Source organism: Artibeus jamaicensis, unplaced genomic scaffold (assembly GCF_021234435.1).
Source record: "Artibeus jamaicensis isolate MK-2021 breed Jamaican fruit bat unplaced genomic scaffold, CSHL_Jam_final scaffold_474, whole genome shotgun sequence".
Taxonomy (NCBI): Eukaryota; Metazoa; Chordata; class Mammalia; order Chiroptera; family Phyllostomidae; genus Artibeus; species Artibeus jamaicensis.
In genome coordinates this window covers 24,211,269-24,235,945 of record NW_026522046.1, presented here as the reverse complement: position 1 = coordinate 24,235,945, position 24,677 = coordinate 24,211,269, and the positions used below count along the sequence as shown (strand labels likewise).

Genomic DNA, 24,677 nt, shown 5'->3' with positions numbered 1-24,677 from the left:
AGTCAGTGAGGCCTATACTCATGGGACTTGCTCAGAGATAAATTAGTTCAGTAAGGAAGGTAATGGCGAATTCTTTCCTTTACAGTTTGGAATCTGGGGTTAAAGAAGAATTATTTGACTCTCTTCTAGGTGTGTGTGTGTGTGCATGTGTGTGTTCACTTGGCTAGGGAAGGGGTATAGACCATCTTGCAGCAACACTAGTCCATGGTGGATACAAGAGACACTGAATGGTATAAACAAAAACAAGAGAAGCCAAGAGAATTATGGTATAATGTCAGTCTTACGATCACGAAGCCACGGAACTGGAAAGGTCTTTGAGAACGTATCTGACCCGGTCTTCTGCCTTAAGAAAAGTTAGTCTTAATGGTGTGCCTGACAGATGATCAGGTGTTTTCCCTCAATAATCCATTCCAGTATTTTTTTTATTCTGGAAGTTTTTCTTAATGTCTAATAGAAATCTCTTCTACTTTAATCCCATTTTCTCTTACTTGATCTTCTGTGGTATAGACAAACCAAAATAAAAGCTCTAGCTCTTTCAAAAACCCTTTACACTCTCAGTCTTTAAGACATAGTAGAGGATCATTTACTGGGTTGGCCAAAAAATCTGTATGTTTCTTTTCCATAAAACAGAAGACACATTTTTCATTTTCACTAATAAGTTTATTGATTTGGATATTTTGAGTATGTTGGCTATCTCCTGCTATTGGCTTCTAGTGGGCAGAGGCCAGGGGTGCTGCTAACCATCTTCCAATGCATAAGACAGCCCCACAGCAAAGAATTATTTAGTCAAAATGTCATTTGTACTAAGAAACTTCGCAAATCACTTTTGACATGTTCAATCAGTCATAGCACCTTCTCCATACACTGCACAAATCTTTTTTGTGTGTGTTTCAGTTACATTTTTTTCTTTTCTTGAAATAATAAAGTATGATACACGGAAAATGTTGCATATCTTTTTCCATCTTCAATATTAAAGTAGCTGCACAAAAATTCACCTATTTTGATGTTTTTAAAAATGCATGCTGACATGACAGCTGTCACAATACAATCTAACAAAATTTTTTTGAATGAAGCTAAAGACAACTAAACACTACTAGAGCCATCATATGGGAAAAACAATGGATGTTTTGGCCGACCCAATATTAGGACATTGAACCCTGAAATGTCCTGTTGCTGCTGATTCAAACAACAGAATTAGGATGACAAGTCCCCTGCGAGTGCTGGCCCGGCAGCCCATTCGCTTAGTGCAGATCGGGTGGTGGTGCAGTTCATAATGGATACGTAGAAAATAAGTGGACATTTCAGGTGAAAGAACATCATACATCTTATGAAATAAAGGTCGTTTACTGATCAGCAGAAAAAACTACTGTTGTTGTGTACAGGCCAAAATAGACATTTGCAAAGGAAAATGGCAGCTAAAGCAAAGCAAGATGAGTCTGTGCAAGAGAGCATTGCGTTCCCATCTCCTCTAGTTTTGAAGGAAGCAACTTTCACTTCTCTTCAGGCAATCAAAAAGTGCACAATCCGTAAATATGCCTTTCTTTTTATTATTGCATACTGCTTTGGGGAGTTATTTTAAGAAAATTAATTTGTGCACACACACAAATTCTAGTTTTTATAGTGTGAGAACTGAAAAGCATAACTTGTTGTTTTTTAAATCTTTAAATATTTAGGGTTCTTCATAATGCGTTACTTTTTTTGTTTGTTTTGGCTTTTTGGCAAACCCAAATATCTTTTCTTGATGCAAAATAACAGCAGATCTTTACTCCATTTTTTTATTTAATTTATCTTTATTAGATACAATGTTCTCCAATCATACAAGGCTTTTTTTAAGCTTACACATTTATTTTGATCATGAAACACATCCCACTTTAGAAATCGTGTACTAATCAGGCTAGGTTAAACTGTGCTGTAAGAACAAATTAGCTCGTGAATCTCCTAACATAACAGAAATTTTTATGTGTTGATCACATGGCATGTTTTATTTGGATCTCTGGGGAGCTCTTTCCCACACAGTCTCTCCAGTTCTTGGGCTAATTGGGAATCTGACGGCTTGTAGCTGCCTCACCTGGGAGACGAGCCACCTGGTTGCTGCCACAGAAGACAGCTGCAGGGTCATATACCAACTCTTCAGTGCTTTGCCCCAAATGACTTGATAAGAGGTCTTTAGTTTTAATTTAATTTAATTTAATTTTTATCCCCACTGGAGGACTTTTTTTTTTTCCCATTGCTTTTAGAGAGAGGAAGGGAGAAAGGAAGGGAGTGGAAGAAACATTGATTTGTTGCCTCCCTGCACACGCCCGGACTGGGGATTAAAGTGGCAACCTAGGAATGTGCCCTGACTGGGAGTCGAACCTGTAACCCTTCAGCTATGGGAGGATACCCAACTGAGCCACACTGGTCAGGGTAAGGTCTTTGTTTAATTCCAGTGTTCTTTTGAAGTTCAGAATGATCTCTTTAGTTAGGTCCAGTTTTGTTAGCCTTTTTTTTTTTTAATGTGTTAGCATTCTTAGATGTAGACAAAAGAATCAATTCCAAGTCATTTAAATGCGAAGGGATTTGTAAAGGGAGATTTGAAAGTCTAAGCAGTCATTGGAAAGGCAGGAGGAACAGGTTCTGGGTTCTAGGTCAAGTCACCACCAATCCCAGAACCAAACTGTCTCCCTGGCAATGGGGACCCTGCTTCTCCCACTGCCGTCCCCAAAACGATGGCATTGAAACCACTCATGCCCGCAGAATTGATATCTGGACCCTGTCTGCTCTTCGGGCAGCTTCTGACGGGGGCGACTGAAGGCAGAGACTGAGTTATAGAACCTCCCCCTCGACTCAGAAAGAGGCGAGGGAAATGAGCATATTTTAAGTTTTAGCATTTACTTCTGGAAGACAGAATTCACATTGTGGAGAATCATAAAAATGTGGGGTAGTTTTTTCAAAAGATTTGGGACTGCTATGAATCACAGATATTTACTCTACTTTCTTTTATAGATCTCATTTTCTTTGTACAATGCTTATCAATTTTTTCTTCTGTTACACAAGTAATACAACCAGAGATAGGAAGGAAGCACTCACATTGCCACCACCCTAACACAGCTACTCTTATTATTTTGGTATATTTCCTTTTTGCCATTTTCTGTGCAGAATTCTTTTTCTATAAAATTATGTGACAATGAATATTGATTTCCTAGTGAAATATTCTAACACAAACATTTCCCCCTTTGTTGCCATATTATCTTCAAGATCATGAATTTCAATGGCTGTGCGATACTGCACCAGTTGGAATGGCTTTACTATGTAAATTTACTACGTAAATGTAAGTTCTCTGATTACAGTTGTAAACTGATTCTGTCATTTATACTGCAATTACATCAACATCTTAATAGTCACCTTAGTTTGAAGTTTTCATCAAGATGTTTGACCTCACAGAGAGACACAGTCCAAGACTCAATGTAGATAGGGGAGGAAATGTCAAATTTCCAGGAAATTGTTTCACTTAAGTACAAAAACATAATCTTTACTCTTTAGAAAAAGGGACTTTTGATATGTGTCATCCATGCTGGCAGTCAGTCTTACTTTATATAATGCCAGATCATTTAAAAAATTCTAGATAACCGTTCCATTATTTATTTGCTATGTCATCATAGATGTAATGTGGTTGCCAACTATTATACACAGCAAAGCCCAGTTTTGTTAAACTAGTGCCCCCACAAAAGTCACATGCACTGTAGCCTTAAGAAAAACTCATTGATTCATTTGAAATATATGTATTCAACACTCACTCTTCCAAAGAACTCCATTACACACAAGGAATGAGTAACATATGATCCCTGCCTTGGAGAGGTTTGTAATCTCTGATCAGGGTCTTTTTTCTCTAAAGCAACAGTAAGCTGCATGGCCTTTTAAGTTATATTTAAAGGCACCAAAAGAACGTTGGATTGATAGGAGATGAGTTTTATTCGCGGTTTTAGCCCTGTGTGATTTTTGACAAGTTACCCAAACTCTGGAGCTTAGTTTCCTCACCTGTGAAAGGAAGTGATTCGACTGGGTGAGAGCTCAGACTTTTCATTGCTAACATCCTAAAAATAGGTGAAATATTCCACAGGCTACCAGTGGTTGTCTATAAAAAATTATATATATTTATTATACATGGGTATATTTATATACTCACATACACATATGAATGATACTTGTTTTGAAAAAGCATAAAATGGGTATGCTGTATAAAATGCACGAAGTACGAATATAATCTTAAAATCTATCATGAAAAGAACAGTTACCCCTGAAGAGTCATCTATAACACTTGTAGTATGGAAGTCTTGATCTGGTTCGATTCTGTGGAAGTACCAATGAACCACTGGACGAAATTCTCTCAAAAGGGATTATTTAGGTACAATACCATGTTTAGGTACAGGATTCAGCTGAAAGGGACTACTTGCTATTTGTAAGTGCCTGATGGACAGCCAGCCTTGGAATAAGATACTTTTCCAAGTGAAATCCCATTTAATCCTCACAGCAGCCCTATAAGGGAGGTATCATGATTTGTTTTATAGATGAGGAAACTGAGACTCAGGAGGTTAAGTAATTTGTCCAAAGCCGTCCAGCCAGCTCCTGGCAGAGCGGCAGAGCCAGTTTGTCAGCCCAGGCCTGTCCGACTCCAAAGTCCTTGCTCCTGCCGTTCCAGCCTATTTTGTGGATCTCTCTCACCAGACTTAATGAATATTGATATTCCCCTTATGATAATAATCATATCTTATTTGAACTAATGTCTCATATCCGGATGTAGTAGAAACCAGTAAATTTTCCAAATGAAGTTTAAAAATATAGTCTTAATTAAAATCTAGTCTTAATTAAACACATACACACACCTGCATATGTACTGGCATTGGTAGAACAACATCATTCATTAGGGCATAAATAATTATTTTTATATTTTTTCTTTCTCGTGGCTCTTTCTAAAATCAGGAAAAGAAGAATTTTCCCCCTGAACCCCTAGGTGCTCAAGAACATTTGAGTCGAAGCTTCTTTGTGAGTCTCGGTCATTCTCAGATGAACCTCAGAGTAGCTTCTTTGGAGGGGACCTCTTTTGTAATCATTATTACTTAGTGTGCAACTGCTACATAAGACTCGAAAATCTTATTGCAATTATTGTCTAATAAATACTTCCAGCAGCTGCTGGGGAGAGTGGTATTTCATAGGAAATCCAAATGAGGTGTGGATATGTTCATTTACTTGGCCGGGGTGACACCTCTGCTTGCCACAGACACAGCCAAAGGAAGGCCAAAGCAGTCCTAGTCATTGGGACAGACACACTGATCCTTGAGTGGAACCACTTAACCGTGCCGCCAATCTGGTCACTGCAGAAAGCCCACTTTGCGGATGAATCAGTGATAGAGGTGCCTTTAAAAAAATCCAGTTTCCAATTTACTACTCGGAACTGATTCATCTTTTTTTCTGGTTACCTTGCAATCAAGTGTTTGCCTTTGAGTTAACCGATTGAGCTTTTCATTCTTATCTTTAATTTTTTGCCCTGATTTCAAAAGGAGAGAAACAATGCTATTTTATGTCATGGGCTTTCTTGTGACCTTTTTGGATTGCTTTAAAAACTTTTGTATTTTTTAAATTTTGTATTAGTTAATACAGATAGTCTTGTATTAACAGAAGGCTTGATGCTAAATAAGAAGTGTGAGGGAGGAGTTGCTGTTCTCCTCATTAACAGAAACCCTCTTGTGCTTGACTTACCCCAGATCCACCTGGACACAGGTCCCTGTTATTAAATCGGTGTTTTCAGATCTATTTTACTATTTACTCTTGGCAAGAAGATCTTTTGTCTTTTAACCTTTCTGATGATTAAGCTGAATGTGTCTTTGGTTTGGATGAAAAATTATGTCATTAAGAGAAGGTAGTAAATTTTTGCTATATGGCTAATAAATAAAATTGTGGTATTTCATATTTAATTTCATGATGCTTTGGATTTGTCATTAATAAGCAGACTCTCCAAGTCACATTATAAGTGAAATGCTAACTTTGTTTAAAATTTTATGTTAGGTCATATGATAATTTGACAATAATCTTGATAGCTACAGAGGAAATGAAACACCAGCAAGATTTATGTAAAAAGCTGTGTCATCCTGCACATTTAGAATCAGAAAAATAAAACTCCAGTAACAAAAGCACTAGGGGGACTTCCGCCAAGATGGAGGATTAAGGTGGATGTGCCTGCCTCCTCTCACAACCAAGTTTAAGGACAACTAAATATTAGCATCAGAAAACACAACCAGAACACGGAAAACTGAACTTTTCGGAAGTCCGCAAACAGCAAATTCTCCGGCCCGGCCGGTAAGAGGCGAAACCGGCGGCGGGTTGAGGAGTTACAAAGGAGAACTCGTTCGACCCGGGCGCGGGCGCGGGACCCAGACGCGCGACTTTTCGGAAGTCCGCAAACAGCAAATTCTCCGGCCCGGCCGGTAAGAGGCGAAACCGGCGGCGGGTTGAGGAGTTACAAAGGAGAACTTGAACGACCCGGGCGCGGGCGCGGAATCCAGTCGCACGGGCTCCAAACCCAGGATTGGACCTAGTGAGCAGCCCACCGGGTGAGTGACTACGGAGGAGTCAGTGGGGAGGCGGTGGCAGAGAGTTGACTGTGGGTGCCCGGTTACGCGCGGGTGAGGAAGTGAGCGGGGGACCGGCGGCGGCGCCATTTTCCCCCGCTCTGACCACGCCCCCACATACAGCGTCACAACCCAGCGACCTGGGACTCCAAGGCGCCGCTTCTCTCACTTAAAGGGCCAGAACAGACCAAAAATGTCGCAGGGGGACCTCAAAGTCCCGGAGATAAATCTAAGTGACGAAGAAATAGCAAATCTCTCAGACGCACAATTTAAAACACTGGTCGTCAGCTTCCTCACAGATCTGGTGGACTATAGCCACAAATTAGAGAAACATATGAAGGCTAAATTAAGGGAAATGAATGGAATTCCACAGGAAACCCATAGAGATGAAAAAAAAACTGGGACTCAACTCAATGGAGTAAACCAGAAGGAAGGAAAAAGTGATCAATCAGAAAGGAATGAAGAAATAAGAATTCAGAAAAATGAGGAGAAGCTTAGGAACTTCCAGGACATCTATAAACGCTCCAATATCCGAATTATAGGGGTACCAGAAGGGGGAAAGACACAACCACCAGTGGAAAAACTATTTGAACAAATAATAAAAGAAAATTTCCCCAATCTGGCAAAGGAAACAGACTTCCAAGAAATCCAAGAAGCCCAGAGAGTACCAAAAAAGTTGGACTCAAGAAGGAACACACCAAGGCATATCATAATTACATTAGCCAAAATTAAAACGAAGGAGAGAATCCTGGAAGCAGCAAGAGCTAAGGGGACAATCACCTACAAAGGAGTCCCCATCAGGCTGTCAGCAGATTTCTCAAAAGAGACCTTACAGGCAAGAAAGGGCTGGAAAGAAATATTCCAAGTCATGAAAACTAAAGACCTACAACCAAGATTGCTCTACCCAGCAAAACTTTCATTTAGAACGGAAGGACAGATAAGGTGCTTCTCAGATAAGACCAAATTCAAGGAGTTCATCATCACCAAGCCCTTATTATATGAAATGTTAAAGGGACTTATCTAAGAAAAAGAAGTTAAAGAAACATGAACAGTGAAAGGACAACAAGCTCACAGTTATCAACAACCACACCTAAAACGAAAGCAAACTAAAAGGACAGCTAGATCAGGAGTGGAAACATAGAAATGAAGAGCTCAAGTAGGGTTAGCAACAGGGGAGTGGGAGTAGAAGACGGGGAGAGAAGGTACAGAAAACAAGTAGCATAGACAGTAGATAGAAAATAGACGGGGGGGGCAAGAATAGTATGGGAAATACAGAACCTAAAGGACTTGAGACACATGGACATAAGCTAAAGGGGGGGTAATCGGGGGGTTGGGGGGGCAGGGTGGAGGGGAATGAAGGGGGGAATAGAACAACTGTAACAGCATAAACAATTCAAAAAAATAAAATTAAAAAAAAAAAAAAACAAAAGCACTAGTATGTTTTATTAGGTAAAATCTGAACAATAATCTTTAGATCAACTTATTGGTAATTTTACTAATGGATATTTAGTAATTTCTCTGAAATACAATTTAGAAATTTTGGAAGACACATAGTTTCATTACTTGACAATTACTAGCAGCCCCCTTTGTAACTAATTTTTTCTCCAAACTGTCCTTTAAGGATATATTTTTAAAATTAACTATGATGATATTTTACTTAACTAGTTTTATTTAATTTTCTGCATTAAAATTGCCTGTTTGAAATATTTATGTAACATCACATTTCTTGGGAAATCAGAACAAGCAGAAATAAATTTATGCAGCTGAGAAACTTAACATGTGTGTCTCAAAAGTACATAAACCTAGATTCAAACATTTCTGTTTGATGGCTCTTGTGTGATGAGTATTAGTCTTTCTAGAATGCATTGGGGGAGAACTGTATTATGAAAGTGAGGCTTCTGCTACCAGATTAGTTAACTGACTCATTTCTTGGCAGAGGAAGTAAGCTGTTCATGGGAGTAGTCACTAGACTGGGGACAGAATGATTGTCCTGTTGATGATGAGTCACTAATGTCTGGTATCAGGTTCTCGCCCATAAAATGTTCTGACATTTTTAGACTTAGGTGGATGGTGAAGAATATTTAAGTACCTAGAAAATGCTTTGAAGGTTGCAAATTCTTAATGTTATTAGATTACCATATTCTGAGTAGAAAGATATTAAAAAACTGCTCACTCATTACTGTCATGCTTGAATGGATTTCCTAGGATTGGGAAACTTAGCTAAATATAGAGCCCAGTTGCTGGCATTCAGAGGAAAACTACTATGTTAGACTCACTGAGCAATAGTATGTCAGTGTCTAATGTAGCCTGGGTGTAGAATTACATCCTTGCCTTGACTTGACTTGTGGTGTCTTTCAAACTGGTCCTGTGGAGATTTCATGACATTTCATTTTTAACTCAGAATTATCTATTTTTAATGTTACTTTGGTCCCATCCAATACTTAAGGGCAGGGAGACATTTGCTTAAATCCAACCACAGAAGTGTATGTAAACTGTTCCGCTCTCTACTGTGACTCCCATTACCAGTGCTCTGGTTACCGCGTCACTGATCTTTGGGAGCTGCAGTCTTTGGCTGACTTGGTTACATGGATTTCACTGTGACTCTTCCTCTCTCAACTGCCGGAATACCTTTGTCAATAGCCCTTCTGAAAAATAGACACAGTAAAACAAGCAAACAAACATAAAGCCTCAATATTAGCAGGCACATAAAATTATACAATCAATAAGGTCTCTTCTAGGCCCCAAATGCTGTAATTATGCAATTTAAAGGGGGTGGGGGGGAGAAAAGCGCTCCTGGCACTTTCTGCTTGTCCTGCTCAGTGGATGCACAGAGGTAGACCTGCTGCTACTTGGGATTTCTTCATTGTTCCAGTCACTTCACTGTGAGGTGTGGGTGTTTTGAGGAGAGACCTGGGACACTGAGGCTGCCCACAAAGGCAGTGGGGCCAGGGCAGAAAGGAATTTTATTTCCAGGTTGAAGAAAGCAGCAGGGCCTAGGCTGGGCTGAGGTAGTGCGGCCCCTGGGATGGAAAATCTGGAGGCATCTGCTCTCAGGGGCAGCCCGAGAGGGAGGGCCTCCTGGAATGCGGTGCCCCAGAAACCCAGTCCTGGGAAGAGGTTGTAGCAAGGTCTATGCCAGGGAGAAAACAACCAGTCACAAACCTGGGGACCTCCAGGCTGGCCAAGTGAGTTGGGGAAACCAGTTAAATCAAACGAAGAGGCAGAGGGAGAAGTTGTGTTCTGTGGTTCACTGCCCCTGGATTTAGGGACTAGATTCCTGCAGTGTCACGACCCTAATGGCCCCCACTGATTTCCTGCTTTTTCGGGAGCACCCACAAAGAGGAAGGAACTGTTAATTCCAGAGGTCAGTGTGGGCACAGCAGAGAAGAAATAAGGTGTTGGGGGTGGGGGGGGGGGAAAGCAAGGTCAGAATCAATTGAGTACACAAAGGCCGGGCCATGGGGCTCTTCCTGTGTCAACATTCCCTCTGCAGGCTGGGCCGGTCCTTGGTGGAGGCCACTCTAACTGCCGGATTTAAAGCCCTGGCTGCACTTTGAGAAGCTGTTTCACCCTCTTGATAGTTATTGCCCTGCTTTGCACAGAGTCCAGGATCGACAGAGCTGTTTTCATTTCACAAAACAACTTAAAAATCTAGAACTGAACTTCAATGTCTGTTTCAAGTTTTCATTTTTTCCTGATAGCAGAAGTATAGTCAGTAGATTGCAGATAAACTTACTTCTGTTTTTTAAAATTATTATTTCTGTTAAAGTCTCTGCATTCAGAACTTCCCCTTTCCTTCCATCTCCCTGGAGTGGCCTCTAAGCTCGAGGGAATGTGGGGTGGAGTGTCGGGTTCCAGGCTGGAATTCACGGCTCTACCACATTCCCACCGTCTCCAGATGGCGGCCCAGCACTTGCAGCGACCCTCTCCCGACTGTGGTGATTCTCCCCGACCCACATCAGCACCCCCTTGGGGACTGGCAAACTGGTGTCCTCCTGGGCCATTCTGGAGACATGAGGGGAAGTGAGAGACTTGGGGGCTGTCACAGACTGTCCGGTTCCCTGTTTACACTGGCCACACCTGAGAAGTGAGCGCAGGCCCCCGGCTCTCAGATCCCTACCCCTACCTGAGGACTCGGTCAGTTACTGCGACCCCGGGGCCTCGGCCATATCTTTTTTGTTCTTTTTTCCTTCTCCTTCTCCTCCTCCTTCTTCCCCCCCCCCCGCCCCCCCCCAGCCATATCTGAGCCACTTTCCTTTGCTCTGTCTCTTTAAAATTTTTTATTTATTTTTTAGAGAGAAGGGAAGGGAGGGAGAAAGAGAGGGAGGGAAACACTGATGTCAGAGAGAACACGGAGCAGCTGCTTCTCCTCTGTGCTCCCACTGGGGGACCAAACCTGCAACCTAGGCGTGTGCCCTGACCTTTTGCTTTACAGGACAACACCCAACCGTTGGGCGTTGAACCATGGCATTGAGCCATGCTGGCCAGGGCTCTCTCCCTCTCTTATATGAACTTTATTCTTTTCAGCTTATTTAGCACTCCACTGTCTGTTACAGTAACCGCTGATGACATGTGGGATGGGGGTTCATGTTAGTGACGTTATGCTAACTGTACTACTTTAGAATTTGCTCCCCCCACCCCCTTACTAGTACCTCTTAGCGAGCTTTCCCTATAAATGCACAAACAGTTCATTCTTTTTGTGCTGGGCAGTATTACATGGTTTGGGGACATTATTTACTCTGCCTCCTCATGTCAACCAGAATAAATCAGGCTGTACAACAGTAACAGACTTAGAATCTTGGTAGTTTAGAACAAGGACTGTTTGTCCCTCAGGATTTTACAGTTTTTATTGCCAGTGAGAAGGGGATCTTCCTCAGTTATTGCTGGCTAAGAGGAATGCTACTTATCTTTGTATGTTGATCTCGTGTCTGCCTACCATGTAAGTCTTGATTTGTCATCCAGTCTGTGGGCCTTCAGGGTAAACAGTCAGGTCATCTGCAAATTTTCTTGCCTTTCTCTCTGACTTGGGACTCTTTTTTTAAAACATGTATTTATTTATTTTTTAGATTTTATTTATTTTTAGAAGGGAAGGGAAAGAGAGAGGGGGAGAAATATCAATGTGTGGTTGCTTCTCATGTGTCCCCTGCTGGGAACTGGCCTGCAACCCAGGCATGTGCCCTGACTGGGAATCGAACCGTGGTTTTTTGGTTCATAGGCCCGTGCTCAATCCACTGAACTACACCAGCCAGGGCTTGACTTGGGGCTCTTGAATGTCTATTTTATATTTTGGGGCACCCTGGATGCTACTCAGATTCATATCACGTGAGTTTTCCATACCACTAACTTCCTCGTTCGCTCTCCTGGATCACAGCTGAGGGGATAAGCCTCTCCTCTTTCCTTAGTGAACCCAGGCAGGGCCTGGGTGACCACAAGGCCTAGTTTTTCCAGGACAGTCCTGCTTTCTGACAGACTCAGGATGAGCACCCCTTCTGCGTTCAGAGCCGTCCAAGTTGGGGTGATAAACGATGAGAGCGCCCCATGCATGAGCTCTGCTGGCTTGGCACAGACCCGAAGCCTCCGCTCCTTGTCCCTCTGCGGCCACACTTCTCAGCTCCAGAGCTGGGGAACTGCTTCCGGTCTCCTGGACTCGGCTTGCTACGCCAGCCCTCTCTTTAATGACTCCTGTGCTTCCCTGAGATCTTGTTACCTTATGTATAGCAATATCCATGCCACGTTGGTGTCTGTCTCCTTCTTAGACTATTAGTTCATTGACAGTGGAGCTTGTTTTGATTATACCCATATCGCCAGTGTCTTTATTATTTCCAGGCATATTACATGCTCAGTACAAGTTTGATAAATGCGTGAATGAAGCATGTCAAAATTATATATGTACATAAAGGACAGGAAGAAAATAGACAAAAGTGAAATTCATGATCACATAAGATTTTCAGATGTTCAGATGATTAAAAATGTTTAAATATTGTTTTTAAATAAAATTTTTATTTCTTAAAATAGCAGCATTGGGTATAGAGTACTTTTGAAGATTAAAAAAAACAGACAAACCAGTTCAACCCTCAGTTACTTGTTAAAGGGTGAACTCTTATTCTGAACACAGCAGACAGACAGGGCTGGCCACTTACTGTGTATTCAATAAATGTTGACTGAATAATTACAGATTTATCATCAGTTAGAAGAGGAATGAGAAACTATAAAGAATGGAATGTCTGCAGACCTATGGTTTACATCATTATTTAGCTGAAGTGTAAAGGAAATCAGTGAGGTGAAGGTGGTCAGGTGCACCACCCAGTTCTTTGGGGCCCCTGGTGGCTGGCTGGGTGGACATGCAGAGAATATTATATATAAGTTATAATATAAATCTCCACGTTCACCAAGGCGAAGAGTATTACTTCCCTTTCTGAGCTCCAGGTAGCTCCCCACTGCCCCTTCTTTGTTGCATCGTCTCCCTGTTCATGTTCATCTTCTTTGGGGGAGGGGGAATTAAAGTGGGGGGTGCTGGGAAAGAGGTCCAGCCCACAGTAATTTATTCTGCCAGGGGAATACTCTGATGGTAATCATCAAATTGTTTCTTGTCTGCAAAAGGTTAAGAACTGCAAGTATTTTTAAATGTCAGACAATATATAAAGCTTGTAGGAGGAGGGAAAGAAAATTTTCATCGGTCATGTGCCAGGTTCTGTGAAATGTGTTTTCACATTTACTTCATATAATATAAGTAATTATTATAACATCCTTGATTTTATCACCATTCAGCACTTGCCAGAGGCTAGATTTGAATTCAGATCCAATGGTCTACCATGTGACAAGTCAAGTTCTTTGCCTTTGGTGATGAAGTGTTGGTTCTGTCCTGGAAACATGGCACTTGGAAACGCTTTGTAGGTTGGAATGTACCATTCTTCACAGTTTCAAGAAACCTCAGCTGGGATAATGAGTACCTGTTGCTCATGTTACATGTTTGAGAACAGCGTATATTTCTGCCAACTGGTGTAGAAACATTTGAAGTCTGGAATTTTCACTTGCAACAAAAAATGGAAAATTAAAAATTAAGCCTAGCCTTTGTGGTGGTTACATGGGTGTTTTCAATTTGTGATAACTCACTGAGCTGTATGTGTATGATACTTGCATTTTACTATATGTACGTGAGACTTCTTTTTTCTAAAAGTTTGCTTTTTAAAAGACTGGCAAAAATAAATTATTGGAAGAAAAACAGGGTATGTTCTAAGTCTGCATAAGCTAAGCAAGCCACATGACCACATCCTGATTCTTTATCTGTGAAAAATAATGATAATAGAAAAAGTTGCCACTTTCTTCCAAGATATAAGTTTCTATATCTTCACTTGGTCACTACATGATTGAGTTTTTAATTCAGGGCTTTTTGCCTCTCCTCTCTATGGTAAGAAATTAAAGAAAATGTTTCTTTCATTCCTGTGTTTTAAACCAAATTTCTTGTGCTACTCACAGCCTGCCAGTAACTCCCACAATTCGACCTTTTTTTCTTTTGTGTAATCTCGCAGTGATTTACAAAAATCCAGTACCTTGCCTCTCTTCAGGTTTGACTGAGACAAATGAATCCATAAATGTTGTGGGACAACAGGAAAGAATGTTAAAAATATTTGTAGACTTTTTCATGAAAATTAGCATGGAGAAAGAAGTTATTTTAATTCCTTTCACAGAAGAATTATTGTTGCATTTGGATATAACCATCCAGACCTTAACCCAGTGTTTGCTTGGCTACCTGGAAAACAAGACAACATTGGTCAGATGGAAAACAGTGAGGGCACATTCATACTGACAGTAGGTCTTATAAAGAACATACCACGTTTAATTTAAAAAATAAATGGTAAACCTTTAAAAAGGTAATTTATTGAAAGTGTGGAGTTGGGACCAGCTCATGTGGTCATGTAGTCAGAGTTCTTAAATTCACCTTTAGAAGTACAGTCTTACCATATGTGTCAGTTAAATTATTTCTCTACATTACTTCAGACTTGAGCCTAATTTGATAGGCTCATTTCATTTCATTGTTTTCAACTTATTTTGAAAATTTTCAAATCTGCAGGAGAGTTAAAAAAATAGTACAATAAACACCAAATACCTCTCACGTAACTCCACCAATTATTAACTTTTATTTCTGTGCATGCTCTTTGTATACACATGTGTTTGCTAAATCAATGGAAATTGACTTGGTGATATCATCCCTAAGTACTTTAAGGTGTGTCTTTTTAGAAAAAGGAGAACTTCCTATATAACCAAATTACCATCACTATGCTCAAGTCGTTTTACATTAGGCCCTGGCTGAGTATCTCATCTGGTTAGAGAATCATCCAAATAAGGCAAAGTTGCAGGTTAAATTCCCTAGTCAGGGCACATACAAGAATCAACCAATGAATGTATAAATAAGTGGAACAACAAATTGATGTTTCTTTCTTTCCTCTTCCCTCCCTCCTTTCCCTCTCTTTCTAAAAATCAGTAATGAAGAAGAGAACTAAACTTTGACATTGATAAATAACAGCATCCAATGTCCTCAATTGTCATAATTTATTTAATCATTTTTTTTGGACAAAGAATCCAATCAAAGATCACACAGTGTATTTAGGAAACCTTGTATCTTTTAATTTAGAATATTCTTCCCCTGCTCCTTTTTTCTTTTCTCTTTTTTCTGTCTTTCATGACATAGCATACTGTTGTAGCATGTTCTACAATTTAGCTTTGTGCGATGGTTTTCTCAGGCTAGTTAAACATGTTTGTAGGAAAAACAAGTGCATGCGCATACACTGTGTGTTCCCGTTGTTTTCCCATATACGTGTTCTGTTTTCCCATTGCGGGGACTTCGCTCACACAGACCATCTTTCATTAACTCCCTTCCCTCACCACGCCTGTATGAAGCTCAGTTCGGTATTTAACCTTCCCTAGATAATTCCCCTAATGCCCTCCATCCTGAAATACTCTTTAAATATCCAGAATACTTTACTTTTTTTCTTACAGCATTTGTGATTTTTTTACTGTGTATTATTATTTTTGTTTATTCACACATTTTTTACCTTCTCTCCAATGTAAAGCCTGCTAAGGACTGGCCTAATTTATCTTTGACCTCCCTGAAATCTAGCAAATGTCATGTCACAAAGTGGGGGTATACATATATATATATATATATGTATGTATGAATGACCAGATGGATGAATAAATGAATGAAAATGTTATCTCTGGTTTCTGAGATACAGTGAGTAGGTTAAAAACTTAATTTTTAAAAAAATGCTTGAATAATTTCTTCATAAGGGAACTTTTCTGCACCCAGAACTGTCTACTTAATTTATTAAAAAATAAAATTTTAGTTTTAATAAAAATAAAATATGTATATTACATGCCTTGTTATAGCTATTTTTAAAATTAACTTGCTAAGTGTTGAGGGAAGCCTTTCAATGTGGACAGTTTATTCTTTTGCTTTGGAAAATAGTCTTCTATGTATATTTTTTGATAATTTCCTCATTTGCATATTTTGTGTTCCCTCTGGAATAAGTACTATAAGTCAGATGCTGAAACTTCTGGAGTGGATACTCTACATCTCTTATGTTTTCTTTAATATTTTCTACCTTCTACTTTCTAAAAGATTTAATTCCAACCTGTTATTGATCTTTATTCAGATTTTTTAAATCACATTTTTAATTTTCAAGAGTTCTGGCTGTGTTTTTTGAGTGGCCTTTTTAATAGCATCCATTTATTGTTTTATGGATGAAATATCTTTTTAAATCTCCATGGAAATATTAATTAAAACTTACTTTCTTCTGTTCTCTGCACTGCTTCTGTTTAAACTTTCTTAAAGTGTTCTCATTTCTACCTTGGTCTCTCCCTCATTTATGTTAAAGGCATTTTCTGTATTCAGCGTAGAAATGTCAGTGTGCGGAAAAGCTGACCGGGGCCTCCATGCCCCTGGGCAGAGTCGCCCGCTGCCGGGACGGCTGTCGGTTCATTGGATGTGGAGTTAGGCATTCTGACGTGTAAACTCCCAACTGCCAAAACTTGGAGGAATTTTTCTCTGACATCGTTCCATTTCTTTAGGAAAGAACACTTCCGTTTTGGGGCTGGGGAGTGACTTCTCATTGCCGACATGTTACTCAGCAGAGGGCTGGGAGTGTGTCTGTGTGTGCCGTCCCCATTCAGACTTTGTGGAGCCCCTCTGTTTCTCCCTCTTCCCTCCGTAGCCTGCGCATCAGCACCCCAAGCCCCCGCTTCATCCTGCTGCATCCGTGAGCACCGTCTTCCACCCCATCCCGCCTGTGAGAGTTTTGTTAAAATCTCTCACCCTTTGAGGAACTTTCCTGTTTTCTTCTTACGGGTTTACCCATGTTGGTTTTATGTATTGAATTATTATTATTATATTTTAATCCTCACCATAGGATATGTTTATTGATTTTAGAGAAAGAGGAAGAGGAGAGAGAGAGATCAATCAGTTGCCTCCCATATGTGCCCCCAGGAGGGATTAAACCCTCAACCTAGGTACTGTGTGACCTGACTGGGAATTGAACCGGTAACATTTTCGTGCACAGGACAACACTCCAACCTACTGAGCCACCCAGCCAGGGCTGTATGTTGTTTTTATTTCTTTACCATCAGTTGGTGGAATCTTGAAAAAAATTAGAGATCAATACATGGAAATATTTTTCAAGATATTGATTCCAAATAAATTACTCTGTCATCTTTAATCAGACTGTGCACTTAATTTTGTGTTTGTGTTCCCAGCTTCCTCCTGGGTAAATCTGGTCCTGTGCGTGGAGTAAGTTTTCTGCCCGGAAGGTTGAAGCAGTGACCCTCTGTGTGGTTCTGGGAGAAGGGTCAGACAGCTTGGCTGCTGTGATGCTTCCTGTTGAGTCATCTGGACAAGGGGAAAGTACTAGAGTTACCACAGAGGGAAGGGTGAGATAAACTCCCTCTGGATGATTTCAGAAGTCTGATTACTTAGTTACAACTGGGATAAGGTAAATGGTCGAATAACTAGAGAAGTTCTACAAGCCACTTGTAAAGTTAAGCTCTTATTCTGCTGCCGAACCATATTCCCACGGGTTTCCAAAACCTGGGAAACAAGCAGCCGCGGCATCTCCAGGGCAGGCCCCTTCTCCCCGAGAATTTCCCCCTTGAGCTTCTATGACATTGCCTGGTTACTCACCCTGCAGATTCCTCAGGATTGGCTGGGACTGCAAATAAAACACTGTTTATCCACAATCAAGCTGATAAGCTACAACATTAAGTACACACAGTGCCTCTTAGAATATAATATAAAGCACGTGCTCTCTTCTTCCCTCCTAACATTTTCATGCTGGAGAGGAAACCTGGAGAGCGACATTGACTCTGGACAACAATTTATTAAGGGGAAAAAAGCCTAAAATGGGTCTGTTGGGTTCTAAAAACCCTGAAGTCAAGCAAGCCCAAATTCTTCTTCTGGGACTTGACTCTGCTGGGAAGTCAACTCTCCTTTACAAACTCAAGCTTGCGGAGGACACTGTGACCCTCCCAACTGTTGGTTTCAACGTGGAGATGATCGAGCTGGACAAGAGGCTGCCACTCACGGTCTGGGATGTGGGAGGACAGAAGGAAATGAGAACCATGTGGAGCTGTTACTGTGAGCGCACCGATGGGCTGCTGTATGTGGTGGACAGTGCGGACAAACAGCGACTGCAAGACTCCCGGAGAGAGTTTGAGCGCATCTTGAAAAATGAACACATTAAACATGTGCCCGTTGTTCTATTAGCCAACAAACAGGATGTGCCTGGAGCGCTGACTGCCGAGGACATCACCAGAATGTTTAGGGTGAAGAAGCTCTGCTGCGACCGCAACTGGTACGTGCAGCCCTGCTGCGCCCTCACCGGGGAGGGGCTGGCGCAGGGGATCGGGAGACTCACCGAGTTCGTGAGAAGCCACAGGAAATCGAGAGCAGACACGTTAGCGTTCTTCAAGCAGAACTGAAGTCTGAGCAGTGAAAGACGAGGTTGAAAAGGTAATGTGTTTTCTGTGCCAGCTGAGAAAAGCAAGTTGCTGAGATGGCAAACTTTTCCTGAGGTGCTATTTCACCCAAATTAAGTTAAACTACTCAGAATAAAAGCTAAAAAATATTATTTTTGGCCAGGCACTTTAGCACTGTGGTAATAATAACTGGGAATGAAAAATGTACAATTTTGTGCACATTGGGTGGGTCTGAAAAATCATATTTAAGACCAAATAAATTATTGCTTTATTATTTTTTATATGACTACTAAGTAAACTGTCTGCTAAGAGAGTCAGAATTCTTTCAGATTGTTTTCAGCTGTTACAGGTATTAAATTTCCACCACACTCCTATATAATAGCTAGGTGATGTAAAAAAATAAACTTTAAATTATGGAGAGGAAAAGTTTGATGTTACCATCTAATAATAAATCTCAATCTACCCTCCACGCAAATTTTTTCTTCTGGATTCCTGCCAGCTTTTTGAAATCTGTTGCTGGGAACTTTATACAATGAATCAAACAGTGAACTCCATGTTGTTAATGGAAGAGAGGCTGTGTTCTCCCATAGGGAGCAGGAGTTTGTGTCTTGAAGCTCTGGGATCGGGGTAACACCTTAGAGTTTAGGGCGAGGCCTGAGGTTATAGCTCAGCGCGAGCGGCAGCCCCAAGAGCGGCTTCAGTATGATCTAGTGTAACAGTCATTACTTGGGAACTATGTGCAGCTCACTGTACTGATCAAACAGGAACCAGAGCCAGATGTTCCTCTCAGAGACCTTAAAATTCACAGCGGGCAATGACAGAAGGCTAATTGCTAGAACCGGGCTGTGAATGGGGAATGTGATATAACAGGAGAGACTCTATCTGACCTGGAAAAACAGGAAGTACTTCATGAGGGAAGTGGTATTCAGGAGGGTCCCCAACTCCTGGGGACCCCCCAAAGGTACAGGGTGGTCACTGGAAGTTCCCATCACTGGGAGGGTGCTGTAGGGGAGGGGAGGAAGAGGGAAGGAACTAGGGATTGAATTGGAACTCCCCTGAGAGGCTAGAACTCCCAAGGAGGCCCTAGTACTGACTCATCCTTCAGAAAGGCTGTCAGGCTAGAAGCAGGTCTCAGGCGTCCCCCAGCAGTCCCTGGCACTCCAACTCCTCGGGTCACAGAGGAAAATAAAGGTATAGTAGACAAGGGTGCCAGCCCCTGGATTCCTGTCACTGTTTCCTTCTCCCAGCCGTGACTTGTTCAGCAAAGATATGAGTAGCTACTTCTGTGCTACATGGTAGCAATTCAAATAAAAAGTAGACATCCACATAATAATAGTTACTGTTGATTGAATACTTGTGCGCCCCAGGCATGGTGCCAAACACTTTCGTACATCTTCTCATTTAATGTTCACAACTGCCCTGAGAGGCATAGGTGTTACCTCAGTTTTATACGTGAGAGAACCGAGCCTACACAAGGTCAGGCAACAGTAACACCCACAAGAAGAGATGGGCGTTTTACTGAGGAGTGGCAGAGCCAAGTTCAGATTGGTATGTGTGACCTCAAGGCCCGTGCTGTGAATTGCCATGATATTGCTTTATAAACTAGGTATGGACTCTGTCTTCAGTGTGCTTACAATACACAATTAAGAATAAACCCAGGCTAAATTAAAAATTGTACTACCCTGTTACCCAGCAATCCCACATTTGGGTATATATCCACAGAAAATTAAATTGCTATCTCAAGGAGGCCTCTCTACTCCCATGTTCAGTGCAGCATTATTTGCAGCCCAGGCATGGAAACAACCCAAGTGTCCGCTGATGGATGAACAGATAAAGAGTATGTGGTATGTATGCACAATGGAATATTATTCAGCCACAAAAAGGTGGAAATCCTGCCATTTGCAATGATACGGATAAAACTGGAAGGCATGATGCTAAGTGAAATAAGCCAGAGAGAAAGACAAATACCATATGATCTCACTTATAAGTAGAATCTAAAATGCCAAATTCAGAGAAACAGAGAGTAAATTGGTGGATGCCTGCTCCGGCCCGCGGAGCAATCAACTGGGGCTCGACCACCTACCTAGAACAAATGAGTTGGGGGGACAAGAGGCACGAAGAATGGCAGCAAGACAAAAGATTCTGATCAAGCTGCAAACTTTATTTTTCCGAACTGGGTATATATATATGGGGGGGAGGGAGAGATTAGGTTGCTTGCTATTGGCTAGCTTGAGACAAAGAAGGGCCCGCTTATTGATTACTTGGGTGCAACTGGCACTCGTGGACACCTCATGTGCCTGTAGCCGATTGGCTTGTGGAGCGCACAGGTTCCTGTAATCAATGCAGTGTTTTTAGCTAGAAGCCAGGTGTAAGGTTCCCAACAGATGCCAGGAGCTTGGAGGTGGGGGAAGCGAGGGGAGGTTGCTCAAAGTGCCCACACCTGCCATCAGATGGGTAAGCTCTGAGGACCTAAAGTACAGCATGGTGACCACAGTTAACAATGCTGTGTCGTACACTTGAAATTTGCTAGGAGAATATATTTTCAGCATTCGCACACAAAAAAGTAACAACGTGAGGAGATGTTAACTCAAGTCTAGGAATCCTTTTACAATGTATAGTAAATCAAGTTGTATACTTTAATATATTATTCTATATGCAATATAGAATATATTCTATGAATTATACTTCAATAAATCTGGGGGTGGGGAGGGTGAAGACTAAATCCAGGCCAACATATATTACTATTATAATAAGAAGTTTCTTTGAAAAAATAAGCCAGGCAGAATAAATCAAGTGTCGTAACAGAGATATAAGAAAAACACTGAAAGTCTGGCAAAAAGAGTTTCCGATTTCAGGAAGAGCTCAGGGGAGTGGCAATGTTAAACGCTTCATGGAAGAGTTTTCCCAAAGGTTCACAAAGTGATTAAAATCTCAAAAATACATCTTTTAAAAAAATGCACCATCCTTTAACATTTCCCTATGTGTTTTTTTAACTTAGTCTTAAAGTTAGGAGTCACTAATTGATGTCTATAGAAAATTTCTAAATATTGAACAGAAAATGTGTCCTCGTGTCCTGAGACTTTGAGTTGCAAAGTCAAGCCCTTTGTGGCCCAGTCTCAGCATACTATAAAATTCGGAGAAAACAGTCCCCCCCCCCAATACTGAAAGCAATGAAAACCTCCACTTCAGAAAGCTGCGGGGGGGTGGGTGGTGTAGGGATCAGATATACACTTGATGTGGCGCAAAACTTAGGAAGCAGCTCTTTCTATTTGTCAGGTCAACATCCTTCTCCACACACCGGCTGTCCCTCAAAATCTCTACTAGTGTTTGGTCAGAAACTTGAAGAGCCTCGTGGCTCTTTTCCTTTCTTCCCTGGGATCCAGTTTATTTTCTTCCCTCAGACCTTTGCTTTCTTTTCAATGTGAATTTTACCAATCTTTCCCTCCTGCTTTCCCTAGAACGTTCCCCACCAACACACACACACACACACACACACACACACTTGTACACTCTTCACTCTCATCTACTAAGAAAGCCCACAAGTGAGGGAAGGGACAAAGTTTAGGTGGACGTTAGCAAAAGGTCGCTTAGTAGGTGAGGAGAAAGAGGCTGTGCAGGTTCACGCTTTCATATGTATTATCGTCATACATTCTGTTCTCTGTTATTTATATGTAAGAAAGCAAAACTTTTATCAAAATGGCATACTGCCACGGATCTACAGTGACCAAAAGCAGAACACTTCTGAAATGTTCCTTGGTTAAAGATTTAGAGTCTAAAAGAAAATATCAGTTAAGTATTTCTACCTAATGTTCTAAGTATCCCCAGATGGGGGAAAAAATCCCTACAGGGATAAGAATAAAGACTGACAAATTAAAAAACAATAGCAGCAGTGGCTGACATATGTTAAAAATAATTGTCAGTTTGAAAAGCTGATGTTTGGATTTGATCTTTTGCCACAAGCAGGTTGCTGTCGCCATCGGAAGACTGTGTGAAAAATGCGACGGCAAGTGTGTGACCGGCGGCTCCTTGGCTGTGCCTCTGGGATGAGAGTAACTGTGGCTCCTACCAGGGGCGCCGTGTGATCGGTGGCAGCCCCGGGGTCTCCGAAGCCTATGACTGTAAGGAGCCCACCACTGAAATGGCTGCCCAAAGACTGCGAATCTGGGAGTCCTAAGGTCATTGGTGGGCGGCCTCTTCTTTCCATCTACCGACCACAGAAGGATGGAGCGCAGGGCCTCACCCACATTACCTGTTAGTACACAGGCACCTCTCCACCTCACCTCTCCTCCCGCCTGGATCGTGTGGTGGAACGAAAAGGTTCTTCACAGAGCACTCGGGCAGACTGTGTCAGAAAAATGGCCACTTGGTTCATGGCTTTTCTGGAAGTCAAGAAGCGGGACTCTGCGTTCCCCATTGACAGGTTCCCTCTACACCAAGAGCTTCTACAACAGGAAGGTTATCGTTTCAGGCTTCTCTCCGAAGGGTCAGCTGCAGAGTGCTCTCACCTAGGCTCCAACAGCAGTTGTCCTTGATGGGCCATTTGCAGTGTGGCAGGGAGCTCTCAGAACAATACACACGGGCATTTAATCTTGTAACACTTTGCTGGCGTGTGCTACTTTTCTTCTAAGAAATCGGAAACCCCCCTGGGTGGCGTGGCTCAGTGGACCAAAAGGTTGCTGGTTTGATTCCCGGTCAGGACACATGCCTGGGTTGTGGGCTGGGTCTCCAGTTGGGGGCGTGCAAGAGGCAACCAATTGATGTTTGTCTCCCTCTCCCTCCTTTACCCTCTCTCTAAAAATGAAGAAATAAAATTTTAAAAAATTGGAAGCCTTTCTTTTTCTATTAATAAAGTAAAAATTTATTTTCTGGTAGTCGGTCATCATGTAATTAAAAAACAAAAACAACAAAAACCCTCATATTTTCACTATGCTCCGATGATGAACAAATTGGGTTCTGCCAAACCAAGGGAGACTGGGAATTTCAGATGAAGCGTCCCCTGTATGTGGCGTGGAGAGACCATCCACAGGGGCTGCGGCGTGTTGAGTTTGAGGAGGAACAGCCTGAGGACGGCACTGCAGGGCTTCTGCAGACCCTGGGGTTGGCCCGCTCTTGTCTGCCGGAGCTGCCTCTCTGGAGACCAAGAAACAGGAAACAACAGAGAGACTCCTTCTTTGGGGGTGCTGATGATTACTTACCATAACGTGAGGCATGGTGTCACGGGGTGCAGTCCACCCGATTTTTAGCACAATATTAACTGTCGGCAAACTAAATCACTTCAAGCACAAGGAAGCACATTTCACCTTGACAGTGCCACACAAACATGAAAGTTGGTCATTAGGTGACTTAACCATTTGGGTAGTATTTTCACAAATATTATCTCATTTTGTTCCTGCCAAGTCTCATAACAGATCTCATAGCAAATATTATCAACACTGTTTTAACAATATGAAAAACTGATCAAGCAGTTACTGAATCTAGTCCTTTTATTTCCAAGATTTAAAATAATGTAATTTTTATCACACAACAAATTCAACAATAAATGCGGCCCATGGTGCACTCATGCCATTAAATTTCTTTTTTGCTATAACCAAGTGGAACTGGTCAGAGTATCTCTTGGACCAAAAGCCTAGGGCCATCTTCCTTCTCCCCTCACATCTCACATCTGTCAGCAAATCCTGGCTGCTCTTCAAAATACATCTCCCTCGGGCCAAGGCTCACCCACCAAGGCCACCATGAGGCCACCATCAACTGTCACCTGGATGGCTGCATTCTACTCAGAATTCCGCAGGTCAGGTCTGAGAATGAAAGTTAGGTCACAGTGCCTAACTTCGAACCCTGTCTTTGCTTCTCACTCTGCCAGGTACCTGACTCCTCCCTTCCAGCCACACCTGCCTTACTGTCCCTGTATCACCTCTTTTGTTACAGCCTCAGTCAGGGCTGTTCCACGGTTTAGAACATACTGTCCTCAGGCCTTCAAGTGTTTCCTACTTTGCCTCTTCCAGGGCTCCAACCCCACATGCAGAGGCCTTCCTTGACTCCTTATCCAAGTGGACCTCCTCCCCCCTGCCTCTCAATGCTTCCTACCCTGCTTTGTTATTTTTTTCA

At 41.8% G+C, this 24,677-nt stretch overlaps 1 protein-coding gene across 5 annotated transcripts in view; it reads left to right on the top strand.

Moving 5' to 3' along the window:
* ARL14 (ADP ribosylation factor like GTPase 14) overlaps positions 1–23,388 on the top strand; it is a 70,843-nt gene extending 47,455 nt beyond the window's left edge. Inside the window, exons 6-8 of one of the 5 annotated variants that reach the window (XM_053657928.1) lie at positions 2,238–2,406; positions 17,355–18,606; positions 22,536–23,388. In XM_053657928.1, coding sequence (XP_053513903.1) covers positions 17,997–18,575 — 579 coding nt within the window. In that variant the 5' untranslated portion in view covers positions 2,238–2,406; positions 17,355–17,996 and the 3' untranslated portion in view covers positions 18,576–18,606; positions 22,536–23,388. Of the gene's footprint in view, positions 1–2,237; positions 2,407–3,044; positions 3,108–4,959; positions 5,798–17,354; positions 18,607–22,535 lie in introns of those variants that run through there. The other 4 variants (XM_037140988.2, XR_008390207.1, XR_008390208.1 and 1 more) reach the window with 4 other exon arrangements.
* Positions 23,389–24,677: the final 1,289 nt, after the last annotated feature.